The 27,139-nt window shown below is 45.8% G+C and overlaps 1 protein-coding gene across 5 annotated transcripts in view; it reads left to right on the forward strand.

Annotated features, from left to right (window-relative positions):
• LOC126249890 (beta-glucuronidase-like) overlaps window positions 1-27,139 on the forward strand; it is a 469,370-nt gene that overhangs the window by 346,472 nt on the left and 95,759 nt on the right. For all 5 annotated transcript variants that reach the window (XM_049951515.1, XM_049951516.1, XM_049951514.1 and 2 more), the window contains 2 exons: window positions 4,583-4,765; window positions 18,785-18,951. In XM_049951515.1, coding sequence (XP_049807472.1) covers window positions 4,583-4,765; window positions 18,785-18,951 — 350 coding nt within the window. The remainder of the gene's footprint in view (window positions 1-4,582; window positions 4,766-18,784; window positions 18,952-27,139) is intronic.

Raw genomic sequence — 27,139 nt, forward strand, 5'->3', positions numbered from 1 at the left:
GTATACAAAAGGTACAGAGGGGGGGGAGAGAACGGAACCTTAGGGCACACCGTCTGAGGGAAAAAAGGTGTAGGAATCCGTGTTATGGATGGTGACGTAGGAAGGACGGTGGGAGAGAAAGGAGCCAATCAGACGGACGTAGTTAATGGGATGGGCGAAGGTTTGGAGCTTGAAGAGGAGACCGGAATGCCATACGCGGTCATAGGCACGTTCGAGGTCCAGGGAGAGGAAGATTGCGGAGCGACGGGAATTAAGCTGTTTGGAAAGGAGATGAGTGAGGTGAAGGAGAAGGTCGTCGGAAGAGAAGGACGGCCGAAAGCCACACTGGGTAACAGGAAGGAGGCGGTGCTGGCGGAGATGCTGGTGGATGCGTCGGGTGAGGATAGATTCCAGGACCTTGCTGAAGACCGAGGTGAGGCTGATGGGACAGTAGGAGGAGACGGCGGACGGCGGTTTGCCAGGTTTAAGGAACATCAGGATACGGGAGGTTTTCCACAGGTCGGGGTAGTAACCGGTGGACAGGACTACATTGTAGAGCCTGGCCAGGGTGGAGAGGAAAGAGACAGGAGCTTCACGGAGGTGACGGTAGGTGACACGATCGTGACCAGGAGCGGTGTTGCGTTTTGTGCGGAGTGTATCAATGAGATCCTGTGTAGTGATAGGGGCATTGAGTTCCGTGTGTGGCCGGCCGCGGTGGTCTAGCGGTTCTGGCGCTGCATTTCGGAACCGCGGGACTGCTACGGTCGCAGGTTCGAATCCTGCCTCGGGCATGGGTGTGTGTGATGTCCTTAGGTTAGTTAGGTTTAAGTAGTTCTAAGTTCTAGGGGACTTATGACCTAAGATGTTGAGTCCCATAGTGCTCAGAGTCATTTGAACCAGTCATTTTTAGTTCCGTGTGTGTAATGTTGTCCAAGTACTGGAAACCAGGTGCGAGGGGAGGGACAGAGGTGTCAGTTCGATCGCGGATATCCGGGAAGAGGGAGTAATCGGACTGGGGATCGTCGGGGATGGAAAAGACATCGGAGGGGTAGGAGGCAAAGTGATTGGCCTTAATAAGGGTGTCAGGGAAGGGGTGATCATCATGGAGAAGAGGATAGTAGGGGGAGGGTTTAGTTCCGGTAAGGCGACGGAAGGCTGACCAGAACTTGGACGAGTTTATAGGTAGGGTAGCAATAAACGGGTGCATGTCTGTCGCCAGTTCCGGCGTTTCTTAGCCGCGACCAAGTTTCGGATATGTCGCTGGAGTTGCTGGTGGTGTCGTAGTGTGTCCGGGTCACGCGTGTGGAGGAAGGCACGGTTTTAGAAAACATATCTTGAGAACATTTTAATTCTGATAGCTATACAATAGCTCTTTCAAGCACTCTGTTGAATGTCCTCACTTTTCTTCCAACTACGTGAATAGCATCATGTAAACATTCGAAGCAAATTTACTGGCGGCACTAAGAACATCTAATGAATGCAATCTTCGCGGAACTACACCGTTCCTTTCGAATATTCGACGAAAAACAGACATGATTTACCTTTAAAAGTATTTCCTCTTCGGGAATTACCCAGGTGGCGCTTTCGTCGAACAGCCTTTACCATGTGGGGACGTAAACAGCAGTCTAAACAGTTTCTTTCCTAGATTTGTAGGAAAATATACGTATACGGACCCCATCACGATTGAAAATGTTCAATTTTCAGTTATCTGTTGATCCCATGAAGTCTGAACCTATCACGCTTCATGAACTTCAGGGACGGATTTCTCAAAAACTGAGGATTGTTCGGCTAAAATATTATAGCCTTTCATTTTATGCTCTGTACAAACGAGCCACAAAATGTTAGCCGAATCGCTTGGCAGTGTCAGGGTTTTTCCCTTGTCAGTCTTCCCACTGGAAGCATTTTGGATCTCCAAGACCAAAAGTAGCTCGTAAGGTCGTGTCAAATGTGGATGTTAGGATCAATGTCTTCTTCGATTTACCGGCGCAGTTAATCATGAGTTCATGTCACAAGTTGGAACGCTTAATAAGGAGTACTACTTACAGATCTAATGCCGTTTGTGAGCATCAATCCGGAAGAAACGGACAGATATGTGCCGAAAAAGGTCCATGGTTTTACATCACAATAATGCATCTGCTATCACACTTAGTTGCTTGTTCATCAACTTTTTGCCAAAATCAACACTATAATAATACCCCAGACTACATAGTTGCCAAACATGTTCCCCTGTGGCTTCTTTCTGTTCCGAAAAATTAAGAAAACCTTAAAGAGCCAATGTTTTACAAGCACCGGCAAGATTAAAAACACATCGTTGAGAGAGCTAAAAACTGCCCCAAAGATGTTTGGGAGACGGGACAAAACGATGGCGTAATGTATATCTAATGATCACTATTGTGAAGGGGATAACGTTGATGTAGATGTATAAATAAAATTCTTTACAGAAAACGTAAATTCCTGTTACTTTTTGAACACACCTGGTGTATGCGTCCACACTGTTTTTCGTCATTTTCCTGATGGGGCCACGTATCAAAAACTATTGTAATAGTAGATAATTTAGGCGAATTATGTAATAATTGTGACTCGAGCCAGTCTCTGAGAAACCTCTTCAAGAAAGTCTATATACTTTTATGAGAAGTCACGTAAATTAAAAAGATTACTTTTGAGGGAATAAAACTTCATGGACGCTTTTGGCCCAAAAAAAAAAATCCATCTGAATGCTTCCATAGTGACAAGACTTCAGGTACAAGAATCCTATTGAGTCATTCGACGGCACAAAAATTGAATTTTCAGTTTAAGTGGCTGTTTGATTTTCGAAAGATACTGATCACTACTTCTAAAATAACTGTGTATTTCTTTCAATGTACACAGTATTCATTTATAGTGTTCATGTTTAGATAGCGAGAGTGCACTGGCATCAAGCTCACTGTAGTTATAGTCACTTCCACGTAGACTTTTAGCTCACTCTACACACACTGACGGAAATGTATAGTGTTACACCACCCAGCACCAGTCTGGTATTCATTAAATTTTGTAGAGACACCCATCACATAACGGGTAATGAATGATTAAATGCCCGCATCTCGTGGTCGTGCGGTAGCGTTCTCGCTTCCCACGCCCGGGTTCCCGGGTTCGATTCCCGGCGGGGTCAGGGATTTTCTCTGCCTCGTGATGGCTGGGTGTTGTGTGCTGTCCTTAGGTTAGTTAGGTTTAAGTAGTTCTAAGTTCTAGGGGACTTATGACCACAGCAGTTGAGTCCCATAGTGCTCAGAGCCATTTGAACCATTTGAATGATTAAATTTTCATTTCATTCGGAACCGATGTCCATCGTCAGCATGAGTGCGAGGTGTGACACCCACAGGCACTAATACGCAGCCCAAAAGGAAACAGCCCCTGAGTACCACCTTCACCTTTTTGCCATACCATAAACACACGTAAATCCACGAATATTGATAGATGGAGACTGATATGAGAGTGTACGTCCCCCCGTTTCATCCCAGACATGCTCTGTAAGTGACAAAGTAGGAGGCTGGGCAGGACTGACAAGTACATTCCTCAAGGATCTCGTGGTATGTCATTTTGTGACCAGGTCATGAAGAATATGGAAACAGGATTCGCAGTTCTTGCCACATATCGTCGGGCTTTCAACCTCCTTTCACCAATTACCAGATCAGTCCTTTTCTCACATTCCACATCAAGATGGAGAGAGAAGCAACCTGATTTGAGAAGCGATCGGACAATGGCTGTTTCCTGTGAAGCTTGTCGTCTAGATACATGTTAGCGTTGATATGACAGTCACAAACAGATGCTACACTCATTTCCGAACATGAAAAAATGCCACTATATGTCCCAATTGACTCTGACATTGCAACACACAGGTCTATGACATATCATAAGATGTCAGCGATGAAAGATACATGGCAACTAGAGATCTCAACCCAGCGTCCAGTACTCTGTTCCTGACGGTTCGTGGGAACACTCTACCTTTTACCTCTGCCCATATATCAGCTGTTCTCATTCGTGCATGCATCAGAGCCAGTCGAATAATCGTACGATCTTTCGTGATTTAGTCCATCTGGGAGGACCCGTGCCTGTTCCTGTTGCCACACCATCGTCCAGAGTCAATCTCATCACCACTCGTTCTGTCGGCATGATATTCCCACGTCTCTCGTGCGGGTGCCAAAGAGTTTATCTTTTGCTGAGTCCGAAAGATGGTGACAATCTGCAGGTATACGTCCTCTGAGCACAGTGCTTTTGATCTCCACGTGAAAAGTTCCAGTAACATACGGCCAATACTGATCAAGTACTCACTCATTTTTCCTCTGTAGGAATGCCTTTTCTCTGTACAGAAAAGAAACCAGCAAAAGGACGAAAATTTAACCAACGTATCGCACAGGTACGGAAATAACGGAGTATGTTCAGTAGCGTTCGGTCAAGGTGTTCCTGATACGATACTTTCCATTTTCGTCGGTGTGTCAAGGGTGGGGCTGCCTTCGTCCTTAACCTTCCTCAGTCTCTGAAGCGTTTACCGTCTGGGATGAGCCCCTTTGAGTAATCAGAGTGGGGTGTCAATTTTATTCTCTTTTAATGCATGCGACATTTCCAGACAGGAGAAGTGATGATGATGCCGGTACCGGCCAGCTACAACGACGTGACGCAGCTGAAGGAGGTGCGCGACCACGTGGGGCTGGTCTGGTACGACCGGCGCTTCTTCGTGCCGCGCTCCTGGCAGTCGCCCAACATCCGCGTGTGGCTGCGCTTCGGCAGCGTACACTACGTCGCCCAAGTGGTAAGTGCTGGCGCAGCTTTCTTGCTCTAACAGTTGCAGCTATCGACGCTGTAAAGTGCCTGAAGTCCCTTGCCCACCCCTCCCTCTAAATTCACTTTCCACCGAGCGGGATTCTCCCACAGTTACAGCACCGAGTTAAACTTGAAAGAGAAGTGGGTTTCATATTCCTACCCACCCATATTGATAGATTTTCTGTGGTTAGTCCAGATCATATAGACATAGATCATACATTTGTTATTTACAGCCGATCCTTGGGGTTGTTAGCTAACAGTTCGTGTCGAATTATATCGACGTCGACGATGCTACGACTCTAGCTTCTCTTCCTTTCTGAGTAGTGTCTTGAGTCTTTTCGGTTCTGCCGACTGCCACTTACTATTCTTAGTTTTTTTTTCATCTCCCTCATGCACTAAACCAGTCAATGTTTGATCTTGCCATAGGGATATAATATAGCAGTTGTTTTGAATTACGTTCGTCGCCCATCCCCTGTGTACATCCCTATTCTGCATTCTGTCTTGATCTTCAAGAAATGACTTAAAATCATAACTCTCCAACATTCCGTGATTATCGGGTTTTCTGTCGGAACCCTGTCGTTCCCGGGGTAACATCTGATGGCGTCTGCACTTTGGTTCGCTCCGATGTCATTAGTGACTGGAGCCCCCTATGTACCAATATGGAAGCAATAGTGGTTATAATGAAAACGACTGTGGCAATCACCGTTTGCAATGTCTATCTCCCTCCAGGTAGGCCACTTCCTTATGTTGAACTGTCTACCATGATACAGCAACTCTTACCCCCATTTCTCCTCCTCAGTGCCCATCATCCACTGTCAGGGAGTTCCACTTCAACGGGTAGGGGTTTCCTAATTGACCAATTTACTACAGAATTCGATTTGCGTCTGCTCACTGATAGTTCCCATACCCACTTCAGTGCCACTCATACCATCTTTACTGCTATCGCATGATCTCCTCCCCTGATCCCATAGCTTCCCTACATTGGTCATCCCATGACGATCTTTGACAGTGATTCTATAGCTCCCCTGATGCCGCCAGGCAGACAGGCCCCGACGTTGGTCATCCCGCAGGGCCAATTGGCCTTTATATGCGTCTGCTATGCCCTTCGACACCTCCCTCTCGAATTGCATTAATGCGGTCGTGCAAGGCGTCTCTGCCACCACTCTTCATGCTGCTGGCACTGCTCTCCCCCTATCCGCAGGTTCCCCTCGGCGTCGACGGGTACCGTGGTGGACCAATGATTAGCAGTCGCTGTCCAGGACCGCCGACGGGCGCTGCAGCGATGTAAACTACACACTTCACAGCGACCTCCTCACTTTCAAGCGTCTCCATGCTAAGGCTCGTTACCTTATTAAGTAGAGTAAAAAGGAATTCTGGGAGACCTGTTTCCTCCCTGGTGACATATGCCTCCTCATCAAAGGTTTGGTCCAAGCTCCGTAGCCTTCTGGGCTGCTAGCAACAGTAAACTGTCGAGGGCCTCATCCTCCAATGGGCTCTATGCACTTATCCATTGGTCCATGCAGAACTTCTCACGACACACTTTGCTATGGCATGGCATCGACTACTTTTCTCCGGCAGAAACAACGAGTTGAACAGACCCCCTCTGCTTCAATGCGCGCCACACTGAACCCCACAATGAACCCTTCACTGAATGGGAATTCTAGCAGGCTCTTACCTCTTCACGTGCCACGGCCCCAGGCCCGGATTCCATCCACAACCAGATGATCCAACACTTGGACGTACCCCAGAGGAAACAAATGGTTCAAATGGCTCTGAGCACTATGGGACTTCATATCTATGGTCATCAGTCCCCTAGAACTTAGAACTACTTAAACCTAACTAACCTAAGGACATCACACAACACCCAGTCATCACGAGGCAGAGAAAAACCCTGACCCCGCCGGGAATCGAACCCGGGAACCCGGGCGCGGGAAGCGAGAACGCTACCGCACGACCACGAGCTGCGGACCCCAAAGGAAACATCCCCTCAGGGTCTTCAACCGCATTTGGCTCACGGGTGATTTCCCATGGCAATGCCTAGTAAGTGTAGTTATCCCTGTCCTTAAGCCCAGGAAGAACCCAACGTCTCTCGACAGCTACCGCCCGATTAGCCTGACGAATGTACTTCTTAAACTGCTAGAGAGGATGGTTAGCTTCAGATTATAGTGGATACTCTAATCTCGGGGCCTTTTGTCCCACGTCAGTGTGGTTTCCGAGAAAGACGGTCTCCAACTGACCATACACTCAGATTGGAAACAGCAATCCGACATTTTACTAACCCCCGGCACTTTGTAGCAGTCGTCTTTGGCCGGCCGGGGTGGCCGAACGGTTCTAGACGCTACAGTCTGGATTCAAGCGACCGCTACGTTCGCAGGTTCGAATCCTGCCTCAGTCATGGAGGTGTGTGATGTCCTTAGGTTAATTAGGTTTAAGTAGTTCTGAGTTCTAGGGGACTGATGACCTCAGAAGTTAAGTCCCATAGTGCTCAAAGCCATTTGAGTCTGATCTACGTACATAAGATATACAAGAAGACTTGGCACGATAACATTTTAGTTACCGTATATGACTGGGGTTTCCGTGTCCCCTTCCCACTTTTTTCCACGAGTTTTTATCTCGCCGGATCTTCCGGGTTCGAGTTTGCACATGAGTCAGCGTCTCTCGGATTCGGGAGAAAGGTATTCCACAGGGTTCTAAGGTAAGTGTCACACTCTTCCTCATAGCCATCAATGGGCTTGCAACCTCTGTTGGGCCTGTGTTCACCACGTCATCGTACGTCGACGATTTTTGCATCCGGTGCAGCTCCCACTCGACAGCACCTGCTGAGCGCCGGCTCCAAGGCGCCATCTGAGGGGCCTCCATCATCTCCCATGGCTTACGGTTTTATCCCTCCAAAACGCGAGTTATGCATTTTTGTCGATGACCCACAGTACTCCCCGATCCAGGACTTTATTTAGGCGACCAGTTCCTAAATGTTGTAACAGTCTCGTTTCTTGGGCATTATTTTTGATAAAAAGCTGACGTGGCTGCCCCATATTCGCCACCTAAAACTGCATGCAAGTGGAAGCTTCATGCTCTCCACCTCCTGGCCCACACGTCTTGGGGTGCTGACCATACCATTCTTCTCCATGCTCTGTCTTTTCCAGACTAGATTATGGCAGTCAGGTTTAGGGCTCAGCAGCTCCTTCCACTCTGCAAATACTCGACCCTGTTGATCATTGCGGGGTTTGCATCTGGCTATTGGTACCTTTTGCCCCAGTCCTGTTGACAGGCTCCTAGCAGAAATGGGGACTCTTCCTCTACAAATACGGTTTCTTACACAATCGCCATTCGCCAATTCCCTGATCATCCCGTGTACCATGTCTTAGCAAACGAGGGATGTCTCCCTCCTGACAACCGCCCATGGATGGTGTTGCCGGTTGGCATGCGTCTCACTTCCTTCTGTCAGGATCTCCATCTCCCCTCTCTGGAATGTACCCCGTATATTTCCTCCCATAGCCCTCTTGGATGGTATGTAGACCCTGAATTAGGGCCGACCTATTCCATGGTTCTAAGGTGCCTGTCGAACCCATGGTCTTCTGGCGTCTTGTATTTGCCATCCTTGCAGAGTTTCAGGGCGCCACCATCTTCTACACTGATGTTTCTAAGACAGTAGATAATGTGGGATATGCTTTCACGTCTCCTTCTGGCTTAGAACACCATTTATTGCGGGGATCATGTAATGTGTTCACAGCAGAGCATCTAGCCAGTCACAGAGCCGTCTGTTTTGATTCTCAGGCCTCCCTCCACTGTTTTAATTTATACTGACTCAACAAGCAGCCTGCAGGCTATCGACCGGTGCTACTCTCGTCATCCTTTGGTCTCTACTATCCATGAGCTTCTCTCTGCCCTTGGCTATGCCATCTGCTCCATTGTCTTTCTCTGTGTCCCAAGTCATGTGGGCATTCCAGGGAATGACTTGGCTGACCGTTTGGCTAGAGAAGCAGATACTTACCCCCCATTCCCTTCCATGATTCCAGCTGTAGATGTACGGATCTACGTCAAATCTCTCTTTGTCCAGAAGTGGAATGACATTTGGTACGCTACTGCTCACAGTAATGAATTCCGCACAATCAAGGAGCTACCGCAGTTTGGCGCCCTTCCTTCCGTTCCTCTCTGAAGGAGTCCACTGTTTCATGCCGCCTATGCATTGGGCATACCATGCTCACCCATTGTTTCTTCCTTCGTAACTAACCACCCCCAAAATGTGGTTCTGAAGCCAGGCTGATGGTATCCCACATATTGGTGGAGTGTCCCCTTCTTTTGGCCCTTCGTGCTGTGTATAATCTTCCAGGTTCCTTAATTTTAATATTAGTAGATGATTCACGGATGGCTGAACTGGTCCTCAGTGGTTTTTATTTCCAGCTATTAGGTTTTGCTTTACTCGTGGAGCAGGGGCAGGGTGGTTGGACCTGTCTTCATGTCCTCTCAGTCTGGGACTCCATGACCGCTCCCCCATGGAAAGAGCTCTCTTTTTTTTCAGTCTTTAGATTTGGTCTCACGTTTTAGGCCTTTTAGTGTGTGTGTACTTTAACTTCGTTGTTTTATAATTTGACTCTTCTGACTGGATCCTTCCACCTTTAGCGGACTCTTTTTTCTGCGAATAACTTCGGAATCGCAGGACTGATGACCTCACCGTTTGGTCCCATAAACTCTCTCAATCAATCAGTTAACCCACAACTGCAGAATATTGGGCAGTGAAAATGCACACACAGCCCCAAAGTTAGTATGTTTTGTACCTGTAGCAAACTGACAGTGTACTGCCCTTTCCTCCTTATAAAGAAAACTGTCATTCGTATTGTGAATCTGGATGTGTTTGATAAATTTTTAACTCCGTAGATCGATGAAGATGACCGAAATGGGATGTTTTACTACCAGCAAGACGCTGCAACACCTTATTTCCCCACGGAGGTTCGAGGTTTCCTCGATAATCGCTTCCCAGTCGGTGGATTGGCCTTGAAGAGCGAATCGCAAGGCCACCTCCCTTCCAGGCACGTACCACTGGATTTCTGTCTTTAGGGTTTCATTAAAGACATATTGTATGTTGCTCCCCTACCAAACAATTAACCAACCTGAAAAATCGAATCTACGCTGCCGCTGCACAAGTTAAGTCTGATTCGCTGCAACAAGTGGCGGAAGAAGAATCGGTGGCATGTTCGTCGCATCACAAATGATAGTCACATCGAACCAAAATGCACTTGACACTTTTATGCGAAACTTGAGTTTGTTTGCTAGAAGATGACAAATCTGCCCATTCTGTAAGTTATCTCAATAAATTTCTATATCATTCCAGAGCTGAAAGTCCTTTTTTACTTACCTTGTACAGCGTTGATTCTGTAGACAGGAGTCAATATCAGTGGAATATGCAGACGTTGCATGTCATCCGCTACGTTTCATTAGGTCTCGAGTGAGGGTGAAATTATTCAGTTGTATTTTGGTGGCATTGGCAGTTGCTTCCAATTTGTAGACGGCAGTGCTCTTCTCCATCCCTTCTCCATCCGGCGCAGCTACGAGGCCACATCAAATAAGGCGAGCTGCGCTGTATTCAGTCTTCTTTAATATTTCCTGACTTTAAAACAGATTTGTTACTGGTCGTCTTGATCGTATTAATTTTTTAAAATGATCGGTTGCGGTTCAACATCAAGCATCCTCAGAGCTGACTGTATCCGTTACATGAGTAGCATGTCCGACTACCACCATAATTTGTATGGTAAGTCACCGAACAAAATAAGGACATTATGTAAATTTTTGCAAAATTCGCTTGAAAGATGTATCACAGATACGTAAGTACATCTTGGCAATTAGGTAAATGTTAATCGGAATTGACTTCACATGAATGTCAATTACTGATGCGATGTTCCATGTAACTCCTATGCACTGTGTTACTTTAAACACGGTGGTGGTGATATTGACTCCCAGTTGTACATGATCGTGACGAAAATTATATGTCTACAGTGAGGCAACCTCATTACTGTATACCTGCAGCAACAGCAACACGTCGAGGCGCGGTTTTCTCTAAGTTACTGCCGGCAATGTGACGATTTATCTGATGTACACAAGTAAAATTTAATGTTTCCAGCAGCTGAATTATGACTTTCTTTAAGAATGGAACTAAATGATGGAACTTGATCGAATAGTAGCAGCATAACAGAGTAGCAAAGCAGTGCCCAGCCACGAGGAGAAGAAGTGGTCCCACATTGTAGAGTAGGTAGTAGGTTTTGTGTGCATAATGAGAATGTATGTTGTATTCTCTTATTCCTGATGGAGATCAGACACTGAACTGTAAGTACGTCGTGTTAATCTATGTAAGTGGGTGTATTTTAAGATTAAACACACATCTTCATGTTACGCTTCATGTACATTGTTTATAGCTTAATGTTTTGTTGGACAAGGCCAAACAAAAAATAATAAGGAAGCCTCACAAACGTCTCTCCTACTGTAACAGATTTAAACAGACACGCAAGTCAGTTACAGTTCGTGTGTATATCTGTGCACTTGAGGTCATTAATGCATTTTCTGCAGTTGTAACTAACAGATAAGTTATCGTGAACCCATTCAGACAGTCGCAATGAACACTACAGCTTAAAAAGTGGATATGGTTTTCGTTATAGAGAAGCGGTGCGGTTGTATGCTGGAAGGTATCCCTATTGTGTCAAGCCGTTTGACATGTGTTTGTAAACATTACAAAAAAATCAGTAAGTTTTAAGTGCGAGGAACATGTTACGCCAACAGCATTTCATGAGAGAAATGCAACTAAATTTTAGCAATGGGAAGACAGACACACATCATTAGGATGTAGCTTGAATGTCCGTGTCGATTCATACAAAGAAGTGTTCTGTGAATACTTTATTGTAACACATTTCATCCTTTCCACATTTAGCTCCATCAACATTTTCATGGCAGATACTTCAAAATCAGTTATAGTTCCCTGAACAGTAATTATGTATAGTTCATGTTCTGAGACGTACTGAGTCTTACCTTTTATCTATGATGGTGGTGTAGGCTGAATCAATGAATTAAAATTTGTATTAGGGCTGGAATTCAAACGTGGGTCTCCTGGTTACTAGACAGATGCGCTATCCGTTTCAATGGACAGCGGATCTGCCTAGTAAGCTGGAGACCCGGGTTCGAATCCAAGTGCTGGTACAAATTTTAAGTCAATTGCTTCAGCCCATATCGTTATCGTACATAAAGGAATCTGAATAGATTCTACGAAAATTTCAAAGTGATGCAGCGTTTCAGTACACTAGTTTGTCTATGGATGAAAAATCTTTCATAAATGGTGGAAAAATCTATCTTCTCAATAGTCACTAAGGGTCACTTGGAAACCTATGCTCGCTGAGAGAAATGGCTCTGAGCACTATGGGACTTAACATCTAAGGTCATCAGTCCCCTAGAACTTAGAACTACTTAAACCTAACTAAGGACATCACACACATCCATACCCGAGGCAGGATTCGAACCTGCGACAGTAGCGGTCGCGCGGTTCCAGGCTGAAGCGCCTCGAACCGCTAGGCCACACCGGCCGGCCGCTGAGAGAAGTGGATAAACAACGTCCATGAGCTGTCAACGTGTGGTGCTGATTCTTCAAGAACCGTATCACTGGCACCTGTTTTACTGTTGTGACCCTGAATACCTACAGGCATCTACAGTGCCTAACAAATATGCTGTCGCAGTTGTTTGAAGACATTCGTTTGGACATATGGAAATCTGTGTGGTACCAGCATGGCGGAAGTGTCGCCCATTACGTACTGATAATTACAGACTTGGGCAGCATTAGGAGTTCGCTTTGTCGGTCGTTCGGGAAACACAAACTGGCCTGCAAGCCTATCAGACTTAACATCTCTCGAACATTAAACCATGAGGTCTACAGGGAAACACTGACTACCGCCGGTCATGCAACGCCATATGCACCAGTCTGCGCTGTGCTATGTGCTGGTGGCATTCGACGTGTTGTGTTGCCTGTCTGGAATCGCTTTATAACACTGCTCAAAGTCATATGTCTTAGCACGACAGTTAACACAAGAAATGAACCTGAATCACGTGTATGTTTACATTTAGTACATTAGAGGCGAAGTTTATTGGACCTTATGTCGTAACGGCAGGACAATAGTTTGTGGCGCTGTTGCCTTGTTAGTGTTGCTGAAGTTCCATGCGTCTTATGTCGTTAAAGTATCCTTCTAAGGCTCTTTCCAATGCTATAAAAAAAGTCCATACTTGTAGTAAATGGTTTGTTATACTCGGTAGCTACACACGTTAATAATTACTTAAATGAAAATGAACTAATACGCCCCGTTTTTAAAACGGATTAAAAATTATAAAATAATTTCTAATTTCTCCTTGTCCAATACAGACTGCTGGCCTTATTTGGATGGTTCTGAAAAATTTTAATTGTGAATTCTTATCAGCTACGGAAATAGTCTTGTAGGATTTAAAAGGAAAAAATGGGTGCGCATGTAACTGATAATAGTAAGGAGGTGAAATATTCATGCATCAATTATCTACTGCATGTGCCCCAACGTTCTTCGTTATAAATGTTATAATTATTTTCACAGCTATTAAAAATTCTCAACCATAAATTTTTAGAACGATCTGTATAAGGTTAACAATCTATAGTGAGCTAGGAGAAATTATTTATAGCCTTGTGTGTGTGTGTGTGTGTGTGTGTGTGTGTGTGTGTGTGTGTGTGTGTGTGTGTGTGTGTGTGTGTGTGAAATTGTTGAGTCAATTTCAAACATTTTTGATGACATTACAACAGAGACACGTAGTAAATCTCCGGTTTATTTCACCTTCTCTTCACGTGAGTGAAGCAACATATTGATTGCTGGCCGTGGTGGCCGAGCGGTTCTAGGCGCTTCAGTCTGGAACCGCGTGACCATACGGTCTCAGGTTCGAATCTTGCCTCGGGCATGGATGTGTGTAATGTCTTTAGGTTAGTTAGGTTTAAATAGTTCTAAGTTCTAGGGGACTGATGACCTCACATGTTAAGTCCCATAGTGCTCAGAGCCATTTGAACCAACATATTGATTCCACCTATATATATGTCGCGAAAAGACTGTGAAGGTAAAAATTAGGGAATCTGAGCCTGTAACGCTGCGCTACTGCACACGATACTCCTTAAAGCCTGTACTATAGTAAGTTGACGGGCTTCACCTTAAGAGAAAGGATTTTTGGATAGACATTGACCGCGTGTACCTGAATGGAGACAAATCAGACTTACACCCACTCAGTAATAACAATGATACGTCAAGCAAGTCCGAAATGCAACTACACGTCAGGACGGACAAGAAACAACACAGAAGATGTTACCAATTTGTTAATAATACGGTCGCCAGCCTAATTAAGCATTAACTGAGTTTCTTCCCTGTACAAGTTGATGTACGTTCGAGCATAACAACACGTAGTAACACTGCATAATGTGGTAAATTTTAGAACCAGAAAATCTACTGAACTGATAATTTCACTTTCTGTACCAATATGGATAAACCATAAATACACAACATTACACTATAATGTTTACTACGAAACTTCGTACTGTCTATTGATCTGATTAAAATTGGGCATAGGTTACCCTAGAAATAGCACTTTCGAAACACACACACAATGTCAATTTTGATAAATGTAAAACACTGATAAATTTTGGTTTTTGTATTGGCTTTAACTTTGCTGGTCTAATCAGTTTATAACACTTCAGAATTCAAATGAATAAGAAAGAGGGGGGGGGGGGGACCCTGAAACTGTTACGATCACTGTATTAAAACAATTAATTTATTGAAATCATTAAGCACTCAAAATTTCCACTATATGAGTTACTACTCTTTTTAGCTTACTTCCTACTCATTTAATTACCATTATATATGCCTCAAAATAATTAAACTTCATTACTAAACCAATTTCAAAATTATTTTCCCACTTTGTCAGACCTTTGTTATTTACCTATAGATTCATTAACAAAACAGTTCTTTAAACATCATTCTAACATAGCTAGGTCTGTAAGTAATTATTATTAACATAAACTTTAAATCTTCATCTCGGGACACTCGGATTGCACAACATGCGGAAAGGACCCTGTCTAGGTTAGTTGTGAGGATAATTAAATGATAGGACAGTTCTGGTAAAATTTAAGTTGTTATTGAACAGTATGGAACAAAAGTAACACTGGTCCACACGAATACAGTACTAAAAGTTTCAACCTGTTCGTATCGATGCGGCGGTCGGCAGGCAGCGAGATGGCGAGGCACATGGCACACATACAATCACAGCAATGGCTCTTGATGTATCGGCACTTTGCTTCTTCTTAGCGTCGCAATTCTTTTCCATTTAGTGCCTATGGAATTTTTCCATGCTGTATAGGCGTCGGGACGGCACATCCGAGGCTCAATGAAACTACGTCTTCCAGGAGAGCCTCCTCGATCCAGAACGTGTGGCTCAGACCAATGCCCAACTCCGACTACTACTGCTGAGCCCGTTATGCCGTGCAGCGCCCGTGTGCATTTTCCCGCGCTCGCCTGCCATCCACCTTTTACCGTTCCCCTACAGACAGGGCATTCACCAGAGGTTTTGCATTCTACATATCCCAACACATTGCCTACGTATGGACCAGACGCACAATTACAACTTTAACATCTTACAACAGATTCAACGTTTCTTACATTTCAATTCTGTTACAATATTGTTTGACATTTGGCATAAACATTAATATTCACATCGAAATTTGTTTACAGTTTTCTTAACACAATGACATGAAAAGAAAAGAAATGAAATCGGAATATCGATTACACTAATTTATCGAAAATCAGAAGAAAAAAAAATTATATGTACAATAGTACAGCGTTGTTGTTGTTACAAGCCCACGCAGGCTTACCAACAATCATCCTTCCCACGGATCATTAACGACTAAAACAGGAAGAGGAGGAGAAGAAAGTGATACGCGAAGTACTCTCCGCCACACACCAGATACCAAAGCTAGTTAGTATTGTATTGTAATCCAGTTCTGAACTGTTTGTAAAATTTCAGATCTCTAGCTCATCAAGAAGTTAATTTAAAATAAATTGCAAAATTTGTACCGAACAGACCGACAGCAAGAAAGCAACCTAATAAAAATGAGGTAAAATATTTTTACGGACGTTAGAAATTGTTACATTGTCTGCTGCAATTTAGCGGTAACCGCTTTTAGATGCAGTTACTAAAACTGGATATAATCGTTTATTTGGTACCCTGCGTTAGTTGCCTCATCATCCACGTAATGATGTATTTTATGTTACATTTGCTATGTACGTTCCATAAATTTACTGCACTCCCTTACTCACTCAAGACAAGCTCAGTAAGAACCAGCTGAGCTAGAAAAATGTCGAGGCGGTGCGGTAGATACGTATATATTTTACAAAGTGTATGATTAGTTGTGACACAATGACAGTACATTAATAAATAAACAAACCGAAATTCGCCACATGTCTAGAAACGTTTTTCATGTGGCTAACAAATAGCTGTGAAATATTTCATTCTGAATGCTTAGAAAGCGAGATGTTAGCTTTAACGTATAACAACAGCCTTGTTTCTACATCTACGTCCATACTCTGGAAGCCACCTTACGACGTGCAATGGAGGGAACTTTGAGTATCTTGAAATGATTAAATTAAGACCCTAACCGTCGGCTGGCGTTGATACACCGTACATCAACGGGGACAGTTGAAAATGTGTGCCCCGACCGGGACTCGAACCCGGGATCTCCTGCTTACATGACAGATGCTCTATCCATCTGAACCACCGAGGGCACAGAGGATAGTGCGGCTGCAGGGATTTATCCCTTGCACGCAGCGTGGTCTACGGATCGGCCCCTCCTTCCTACCTCCGGATGTTAGATGCTGTCCACCAGGAGGGCATTCGAATCTCGACTGGAGCTTTACGGACAAGCCCAGTTCAGAGTCTGTGTGCAGAGGCAAGTGAACCACCTTTCTGGATTCGGCGACGTGTCCTTTTGGCTCAACAGGCGCTGAAAATCTCAGCATAACCTCAGCCATTCGCATTTAGTTCAGTGCTCCAACCCACCATCGAACATCTGTTCAGGAATCGTCCCCAAGCGACCAAGCCATTTGGTATACATGCTACAGACGGTCTCAAGGAACTGGATCTCTTGGGCATGAAAATACACACCCAGGGATGGAACGCACTGCCGCCTTGGTGTTTTCAGAGGCCCAAAGTGATTTTAAGCTTGACACAGTACAAGTTGTACTCCAGATTTTGTTTTTACAACTTTGTTTTCGTCTGTTTTAAATACGTACCATAGTTTTATAGTTATTTATACAGATGGAGCCCAACAGGAGAATGCTCTCGGTTGTTCTGCTGTTTTACCTGATAGGATTTTTAAAGTGCGTCTTCCAGAACAATTTACAAATTATGATGCGGAGTTACATGGCATTCTGATGGTACTGGATAGGGTTCTCAGACATCACTGTAGGAGTTTCCTTGTCTGTTCCGACTCTCTTAGCACTTCACCAAATGTACACGGTAGACTCAGTTCATCCATGACTCATTACAGCGGCTCCAAACTGTGGCAAGGTGGTGATCTTTTGCTGGGTACCTGGTCACATTGGGGTACAGGGTAATGACATGGCCGATAAAGCTGCCAAGGAACCATTTGGGATAGTGCTGTCCATCAATGTCCCATCCCGTTGCACGACATCATCTCACTTTCTGACAGATGCATCATGCATCAGTGGGAGACTGAATGGTTGCAGGTGATAGGCAACAAACTGCGGTCGCTCAAATCGACCACAAAGGCTTGGCGGACTTCATGTCAGCCTCGCTGCTACTGCAGTTTTGCTTACCGGACTGTGCATCGGGCATAGCCCTTTCACACATGGCTGCCTCGTTCGGCGGGAGGATCCACCATTCTGTGAAGTTTGTGGCGTGCCGCTTTCAGTTCAGCATGTTGTGGCTATGTGCGTCCTATATACTGACATAGGACAGCCGTCGGTCTCGCTGGAGATCTGCTCACCATCCTCGCAGATATCAATACCAGTGTTACAAGAGTGGTGAAATTTTGTGAACTGTCAGGCCACATCCCTAAATTGGTGGGGAAGGGCGGTAGACTTTAATATGTTATAAACTACTCCTCATGTGGGGACAGCCTTCGTCCCCACCCACGAGATTTGCATCTTGACTTTTCGTCAGGGCGCTGATCACCATGATGTCGAGCGCCCCCTCAACCCAAATCATCATCATCCATTTTAGACTGTTCTGTAAGCATACTCCTACATATTTTATTTTTGTGACTGCTTCCAGTGATTCTTCGATAGTCGTGTGATCACACTCCTACCGGGTGGATATAATTAAAGTGCAGTTACTCACGGAGGTCCAACGTGGGCTGTAATTATCGTATGGTGACGAAACTTGGTAGATATCCTAATTAGCAACTTATTTACGCTGGAAAAAATTAGTTGCAGCTTTGCCCCCCAGGTGCAAATTTGGCCCTGTACATCTCGTTGACGTCTCTAGTGCTCATGTTGAAGAAACTGTGCAAGTATCGGTTAACAATGAAATCAACATTATGCCTTTCTTACTTGTTTGACCTTTCCTGCCCACCTCCCGTTCCTATTCCATTAAATATGGAAACATTTCTATGTCTTACCTGCATTTACAATGCCAGATTTGCACCTGGTGGCCAAAAATGGAACTAATTTTTTTGCAGCGCAAATTGCTTCCGCATTAGAATATATACAAAGTTTCGCTGCCGTACGATAACAACAGCCCACAATGGGCCTCTGTGAATAGCTGCAATTCAATTATAACCATCCAGTACAGTAATGGGTCTTTTTGTCTATGTATTCTCAGTGCTCTACAGGGTCAACGAACACTCGTTGCACCAAGCGTCGATCCTCTGCACCTCTTGACGATACTTACCAAAGCCTACATTACAGACGTTTCGGAAGCTAATGAGCCTAGTCGTTGAGAGCAGGGTGTGTGTCCACAGTGGGTAAACGGCGAGCTGGCGATGGCGCACGAGATCGGCCACCTGCCGTTCCAGGCGTCGGTGACGGGGCTGCTCAAGTTCGGCGCCAGCAACCGGCTGACCGTCGCCGTGGACAACACGCTGCTGCAGACCAGCGTGCCGCAGGGCTCGCTCCACCACGTCGACACGTGAGTACCGCGCCAGCCCGCGGCGGAGCCTCGCTCCCTCTCTCGGGAAGCTCGTGACGGGCTCAGCTTGACGAACGAACTTCGAGGCTTCATCCGTATGGCACGGCAGTGCCCGCGAAAGACTCGCCTACCTATTCCAGTCGTCGTATGAATTTTGTTTAAACTTGTCAGGGAACCGTACCTGCAGGGACGACGAAAGTAAGGTTAGAGCAGGCTAATCAGAGGTCGGAAATAGACCACTGCGTAGCGACAGCAGAAAAAATATTCAATAAGATAGTCGGCATGTGACGTGCGATACTGTTATCGAGGAAGCGGAAGGCCCCATGTTTTAAATTTTACTGATGCAGAGACTATATGAATGAACTTTAATTCTATCAAGTCCAAAAAAATCAGTTAGTGTGAACTAAGAAAATACCGAAAATTAAATTTTGAACTGTTTTTCTTAATTTTTTGGTTTTTCTGAAAAAAAATTCTGTATAGTGAATACACGAAGTTCATTCCTCTGATGTCGCTAGAAAGTTAACATTATCGAAGCAATGATTGGTTCACCTTCTCGAAAAATCCTGACACAAGGAGACAAGGGCACTGCATCATAATCCCCACAGTATAAGTCAGAAGCAGCTTAGCAGGGCAAACCCGGACTGCTATCCACAACAGAACACGTTCAATTAGCGAGAAAATTTCTGCGAATTTGTCGCTGATTAATTCTGTCTTTTTTTTTATGGCCGTGGCTCCACAAAGGTGCTTTTCCATATAACAGTTTTCTGAAAATTTTTGCTCGATTCGATGATGTCCCTGGCCTGAACTTATTACAACGCTGATTTTCTTCGTCTTATAGAACAGATCCGCCCTATAGAAAACTGTCACTTAATCAACAGCGGCTTGCCATAGATGCGAATAAACTTTAACAATGCTCGTGAGTAGGAGAAACGTTACTTCCAAATATCACATCTGACATTCAGGGCTGAACTCACATGCATAGATAGGTACTTTTTTTTTTTTTTTGGTGTAACATTAAAAATTCATATGAAGTGGGACGAAAACGTGAAGTCAGTCAAAGGACTAATGAATGAAGTGGGTGTTTCTTCCTGCAAGCGTAGGAACAGAGCTTAAAATTCCATTAAGATCAGTTGAATGAGTTCTGAGATGCTAATCGTATTATATAAATCTATTTTCTCTGACCTTTACTTTCCTCAGCTAAGTGAGGTTACAAAAGCCGAATAATACTCGAAAATCTAACATACCAGTGTTTTAAGAGAGATTCTTTTTCATAGATATCTTTGATATCCTTTGCATTTTCTCAAAAAGCTAAATTTATAACTTTCTTTCAGCACAGCAAATCTAATTGTAAGTTTGGGAAGTAGGAGGGAAGTACTGGTAGAACTGGTAGCTTTAGAGCGGGTCGTCCTCCATGCCTGGATAGCCCAGCCGGTAAGAGCATCGCCAGTGAAAGGCAAGGTTTCCTGTTAGTCCCGGCCCAACACACAATTCGAATTTTTTAGGAGGTTTAGATACCAGTATAACTTGGCCGCTTTATTTAACGACACTTCCAAACGCTTTTTTCAACACAAGACTTCTGTGACTGGTGAACAACAATTCATGAGTTACACACACAACATATGCGCTCTCCACATATTCACGCGTGGCGTAAAAGAATAGGTTCAGTTGCAACAATAAAACCAGTCACAAATACTGAAACGTGCTACAAACCGTGAAGAACACAACTCACTCTTCTGTGAAATGAAATACTTTTCTTTCATAGACAGAAATTTCTCCTTTCTCTACGCTTCTCGAAAACAATGGTACGTATTACTACACTCCTGGAAATTGAAATAAGAACACCGTGAATTCATTGTCCCAGGAAGGGGAAACTTTATTGACACATTCCTGGGGTCAGATACATCACATGATCACACTGACAGAACCACAGGCACATAGACACAGGCAACAGAGCATGCACAATGTCGGCACTAGTACAGTGTATATCCACCTTTCGCAGCAATGCAGGCTGCTATTCTCCCATGGAGACGATCGTAGAGATGCTGGATGTAGTCCTGTGGAACGGCTTGCCATACCATTTCCACCTGGCGCCTCAGTTGGACCAGCGTTCGTGCTGGACGTGCAGACTGCGTGAGACGACGCTTCATCCAGTCCCAAACATGCTCAATGGGGGACAGATCCGGAGATCTTGCTGGCCAGGGTAGTTGACTTACACCTTCTAGAGCACGTTGGGTGGCACGGGATACATGCGGACGTGCATTGTCCTGTTGGAACAGCAAGTTCCCTTGCCGGTCTAGGAATGGTAGAACGATGGGTTCGATGACGGTTTGGATGTACCGTGCACTATTCAGTGTCCCCTCGACGATCACCAGTGGTGTACGGCCAGTGTAGGAGATCGCTCCCCACACCATGATGCCGAGTGTTGGCCCTGTGTGCCTCGGTCGTATGCAGTCCTGATTGTGGCGCTCACCTGCACGTCGCCAAACACGCATGCGACCATCATTGGCACCAAGGCAGAAGCGACTCTCATCGCTGAAGACGACACGTCTCCATTCGTCCCTCCATTCACGCCTGTCGCGACACCACTGGAGGCGGGCTGCACGATGTTGGGGCGTGAGCGGAAGACGGCCTAACGGTGTGCGGGACCGTAGCCCAGCTTCATGGAGACTGTTGCGAATGGTCCTCGCCGATACCCCAGGAGCAACAGTGTCCCTAATTTGCTGGGAAGTGGCGGTGCGGTCCCCTACGGCACTGCGTAGGATCCTACGGTCTTGGCGTGCATCCGTGCGTCGCTGCGGTCCGGTCCCAGGTCGACGGGCACGTGCACCTTCCGCCGACCACTGGCGACAACATCGATGTACTGTGGAGACCTCACGCCCCACGTGTTGAGCAATTCGGCGGTACGTCCACCCGGCCTCCCGCATGCCCACTATACGCCCTCGCTCAAAGTCCGTCAACTGCACATACAGTTCACGTCCACGCTGTCGCGGCATGCTACCAGTGTTAAAGACTGCGATGGAGCTCCGTATGCCACGGCAAACTGGCTGACACTGACGGCGGCGGTGCACAAATGCTGCGCAGCTAGCGCCATTCGACGGCCAACACCGCGGTTCCTGGTGTGTCCGCTGTGCCGTGCGTGTGATCATTGCTTGTACAGCCCTCTCGCAGTGTCCGGAGCAAGTATGGTGGGTCTGACACACCGGTGTCAATGTGTTCTTTTTTCCATTTCCAGGAGTGTATATTCACCACAGCCGAAACGGAATTGATTGGACAATCATTTGTCCTGACGGACCTTCAATACTATGCTGTAGTTAAATATGCCACCAACATTGAATTATTACTCTGTTGTTTTCGGCTTTTTGTTCCTTGATCCTTTTGTAACTTCCTATTGTTTTTCATGGTTGCTACTCTTTCTGCTATATTTACTGTAATTATTCTTACTATCATTCGACTCCTACGCTAGTTCAGTAACTTTCCATTCGATGGTCTAGGTCTCGAACACAGATGGTGGAAGTAGTTTTCACCACCAGTATTTGGTGACAAGGGGAGGAGACACAGAAGCTAAATCATCCTGACAGCCACACCCTACAATAGGTTTAAATCTGAAACATCTCCGCAGTGCATCAGTATGCCACGTTTCACTGTTGACATACATCAGTCTGTCGGATTCAGACGTAAACTTGGGCGGTCGATTGACGCTGTTTAATGACAGAAGGCTCTGTACCAGCACCGCTTTCATGTTCTCCATTCCTATATTTTCTGTAATCATCCGTGACAACGCAAACACACAACTATATTCCACCAGCGCTCACTATACGTAACTTTCTCTACATCTACATCAACATACATACTCCGCAATCCACCATACGGTGCGTGGCGGAGGGTACCTCGTACCACAACTAGCATCTTCTCTCCCTGTTCCACTCCCAAACAGAACGAGAGAAAAATGACTGCCTATATGCCTCTGTACGAGCCCTAATCTCTCTTATCTTATCTTTGTGGTCTTTCCGCGAAATGTAAGTTAGTGGCAGTAAAATTGTACTGCAGGCAGCCTCAAAGCTGGTTCTCTAAATTCCCTCAGTAGCGATTCACGAAAAGAACGCCTCCTTTCCTCTAGAGACTCCCACCCGAGTTCCTGAAGCATTTCCGTAACACTCGCGTGATGACCAAACCAACCAGTAACAAATCTAGCAGTCCGCCTCTGAATTGCTTCTATGTCCTCCCTCAATCCGAGCTGATAGGGATCCCAAACGCTCGAGCAGTACTCAAGAATGGGTCATATTAGTGTTTTATACGCGGTCTCCTTTACAGATGAACCACATCTTCCCAAAATTCTACCAATGAACCGAAGACGACTATCCGCCTTCCCCACAACTGCCACTGTCCCACTTCATATCGCTCAGCAATGTTACGCCGAAATATTTAATCGACGTGACTGTGTCAAGCGCTACACTACTAATCGAGTATTCAAACATTACAGGATTCTTTTCCCTATCCATCTGCATTAATTTACATTTTTCGATATTTAGAGTTAGCTGCCATTCTTTACACCAGTCACAAATCCTGTCCAAGTCATCTTGTATCCTCCTACAGTCACTCAACGACGACACCTTCCCGTACACCACAGCATCATCAGCAAACAGCCGCACATTGCTGTCCACCCTATCCAAAAGATTATTTATGTAGATAGAAAACAACAGCGGACCTACCACACTTCCCTGGGGCACTCCAGATGATACCCTTACCTCCGATGCACACTCACCATCGAGGACAACGTACTGGGTTCGATTACTTAAGAAGTCTTCGAGCCACTCACATACTTGGGAACCAATCCCATATGCTCGTACCTTATTTAGGAGACTGCAGTGGGGCACAGAGTCGAACGCTTTCCGGAAGTCAAGGAATATGGCATCCGTCTGATACCCTTCATCCATGGTTCGCATGATATCATGTGGTTCGATTCCCGGCGGGGTCAGGGATTTTCTCTGCCTCGTGATGGCTGGGTGTTGTGTGCTGTCCTTAGGTTAGTTAGGTTTAAGTAGTTCTAAGTTCTAGGGGACTGATGACCATAGATGTTAAGTCCCATAGTGCTCAGAGCCATTTGAACCATTTGATATCATGTGAAAAAAGGGCGAGTTGCGTTTCGCAGAAGCGATACTTTCTAAAGCCGTGCTGATGCATGGACAGCAACTTCTCTATCTCAAGGAAATTCATTATATTCGAACTCAGAATATGCTCGAGAATCCTGCCATAAACCGATGTTAAGGATATTGGTCTGTAATTTTGAGGACCCGTCCTTCTACCCTTCTTATGTACAGGCATCACCTGCGCTTTTTTGCATTCGCTCGGGACTTTACGTTGGGCAAGAGGTTCGCGATAAATGCAAGCTAAGTAAGGAGCCAATGCAGTAGAGTACTCTCTGTAAAACAAAATTGGAATCCCATCAGGACCTGGCGATTTATTTATTTTCAACCCATTCAGCTGCTTCACAACCCCCAGGGATGTCTATGTCCTCCATACGGGAATCTGTACGAGACTCAAACGGCGGTATGTTTGTACGATCCTCCTGCGTGAAAGATTTCAAATGGTTCAAATGTCTCTGAGCACTATGGGACTCAACATCTACGGTCATAAGTCCCCTAGAACTTAGAACTACTTAAACCTAACTAACCTAAGGACAGCACACAACACCTAGTCATCACGAGGCAGAGAAAATCCCTGACCCCGCCGGGAATCGAACCCGGGAACCCGGGCGCGGGAAGCGAGAACGCTACCGCGCGACCACGAGCTGCGGACGTGAAAGATTCCTCAAATGCTAAATTTAAAATTACAGCTTTCGTTTTGCTGTCTTCCGTTGCCAGGCCAGACTGATCAGTGAGTGACTGGATGGAAGCCTTCGACCCGCTTACCGATTTTACGTAAGACCAGAATTTCCTTGGGTTTTCAGCAAGATCTTTTGCTAAGCTATCACGGTGGTAGTGGTTGAATGCTTCGCGCATCGCTCTTTTCACAGCAGCACGAATCTCTACTAACTTTTGCCTGTCCTCATTCTCCCGATCTTTCTTGTACCGCGAGTGCAACTGCCTTTGCTTCCTGAGCATTCTCCGAATTGCGCTGATAAACCATGGTGGGTCTTTTCCGTCCGTAACCCACTTTTTCGGCACATACTTGTCCAATGCGTGATTTACAATGTGTTTAAAATTTGCCCATAATTCTTCCACGTCCATCGCACCGAAAGTAAATGAAGTCGATTCATTTACTAAGTGGGATGCTAACAACTGCTTATCTGCTCTTTCTAGTAATATTACTCTCCAACCTTCTTGACCGTCTTTTTAACTTTCGTAACCATAGTCGTAATGACAACATCATGATCACTAATCCCTGTCTCAACACTGACACCGTCGATGAGGTCTGGTATGTTCGCGGCTACCAGATCTAAAATATTTCCATTACGCGTTGGCTGTCGATTTAGCTGCTCAAGACAGTTTTCGGATAATATGTTCAAAAGTAATTCACACGACGGCTTGTCTGTACCACCTGTAATGAATCTATAGACATCCCAGTGAATACTAGGTAGGTTGAAGTCGCCTCCGACTAATATAGCATGATCCGGATACTTCTGCGATACAGAATGTAGACTCCCTTTGAATGATTCTAGAACTGTCACGGTGGAACCTGGTGGCCGGTAATAACACCCCACAATGAACTTTATTTCCCCTAGCCCTCTTAAACGTGTCCAAATAACTTCACAATCACACTCTACTTCGACCTCAGTAGACACAATATTTTTGTCAACTGCAATGAAGACACCACTTCCTACGGTGTCTAATCTGTCTTTCCGATACACGTTCCAACCCTCACTAAATATTTCAGAACTTCCTATCTCAGGGTTCAGCCAGGTCTCAGTCCCGAGAATAATTCGCGTGCCACACGCTTCCTGGAGGCAGTAAATTCAGGAACTTTATTCCGAACACACTGAAAATTTACTGCTAATATCTTGATAGCTGAAGTGTCTTTATACTGAAAGGGTCCTGATCTCCCTGCCTGAACGTAGACTGGTGAGTGTTCATCAGGACACCTCGCACTACTGCCTAGCCTAAAAAACCCCCACGTGCACGCCACAAGTACTCTGCTACCCTAGAGCTGCCTCCTTTGTGTAGTGCACCCCTGACCTATCTAGGGGCGTCTTACAATTCCCCACCCAATAGCGCAAGTCTAGAAATCTGCAGCCAAGACCGTCACAGAGTCGACGAAGCCTCTGGTTGAGACCCTCCACTCGGCTCCAAACCAAAGGACCCCGATCCACTCTGGGAACGATGCTGCAAATAGAGAGCTCTGCTTGCTCCCCGAGTGCGAGGCCAGCGGTCTTCACCAAATCCGCCAGCCGCCTGTACGAACTGAGGATCGCCTCAGAACCCAAGCGACAGGCATCATTGGTGCCGACGTGAGCAACTACTTGCAGACCACTGCACCCCGTACGCTCGATAGCCGCAGGCACGGCCGCCGCCACATCTTGGATGAGGTCCCCCGGCAGACAGACCGAGTGCACGTTGGATTTCTTTCCATCCCTAAGGGGCTCCATCACCCGCCTAACGTTGGAGCTCCCAATAACCAGCAAGCAAGCCTTTGCCCCCGTATGCCTGCTCGGGCCCTGCTGAAGGAGCGGCCATCTGCCCACTGACAGGATGAACGGGCCAGGCCAGCCGGCCAGCCTCCACATTGGCCCTCCGCCTCGAGTGACGCGAACGCGTTGCAGTCAGCCACTCACCCTAAGGTGAGGGCGGCCCCAACGCGCCGGGTACGCTAGAAGGTGCCTCGGTGGCTCAGTCAGCGGACGCAGCAAGCTACACCTGGTGCGTCTCAAGCGACGCGCCAGACCCTCCGCCGTCGCTGCACCTCGAGGCAGCAGCCTGAAGGCGGCTGACCGTGGCCAACAGCACGCTCAGCTGCTCGCGAACCGTGGCCAGTTCCTCCTGCGCCCGCACACAGCACGCACACACGCTATCCATCCTACTGCTAATATCTAACGACTCCGCGAATTTATACTATACGGCTATCAATAAGCAATATTATTCCTCTCAAATACGAGAATACGCAAGGATTTTATGTAATTAAATACGCAAGCGCACAAACACTCGGAAAGAAATTAAGAATCAAACTACAAAACAAATATGAAAGCTAAATATGC

The sequence above is a fragment of the Schistocerca nitens genome, chromosome 1 (genome assembly GCF_023898315.1).
Source record: "Schistocerca nitens isolate TAMUIC-IGC-003100 chromosome 1, iqSchNite1.1, whole genome shotgun sequence".
In the NCBI taxonomy this organism is placed as follows: domain Eukaryota; kingdom Metazoa; phylum Arthropoda; class Insecta; order Orthoptera; family Acrididae; genus Schistocerca; species Schistocerca nitens.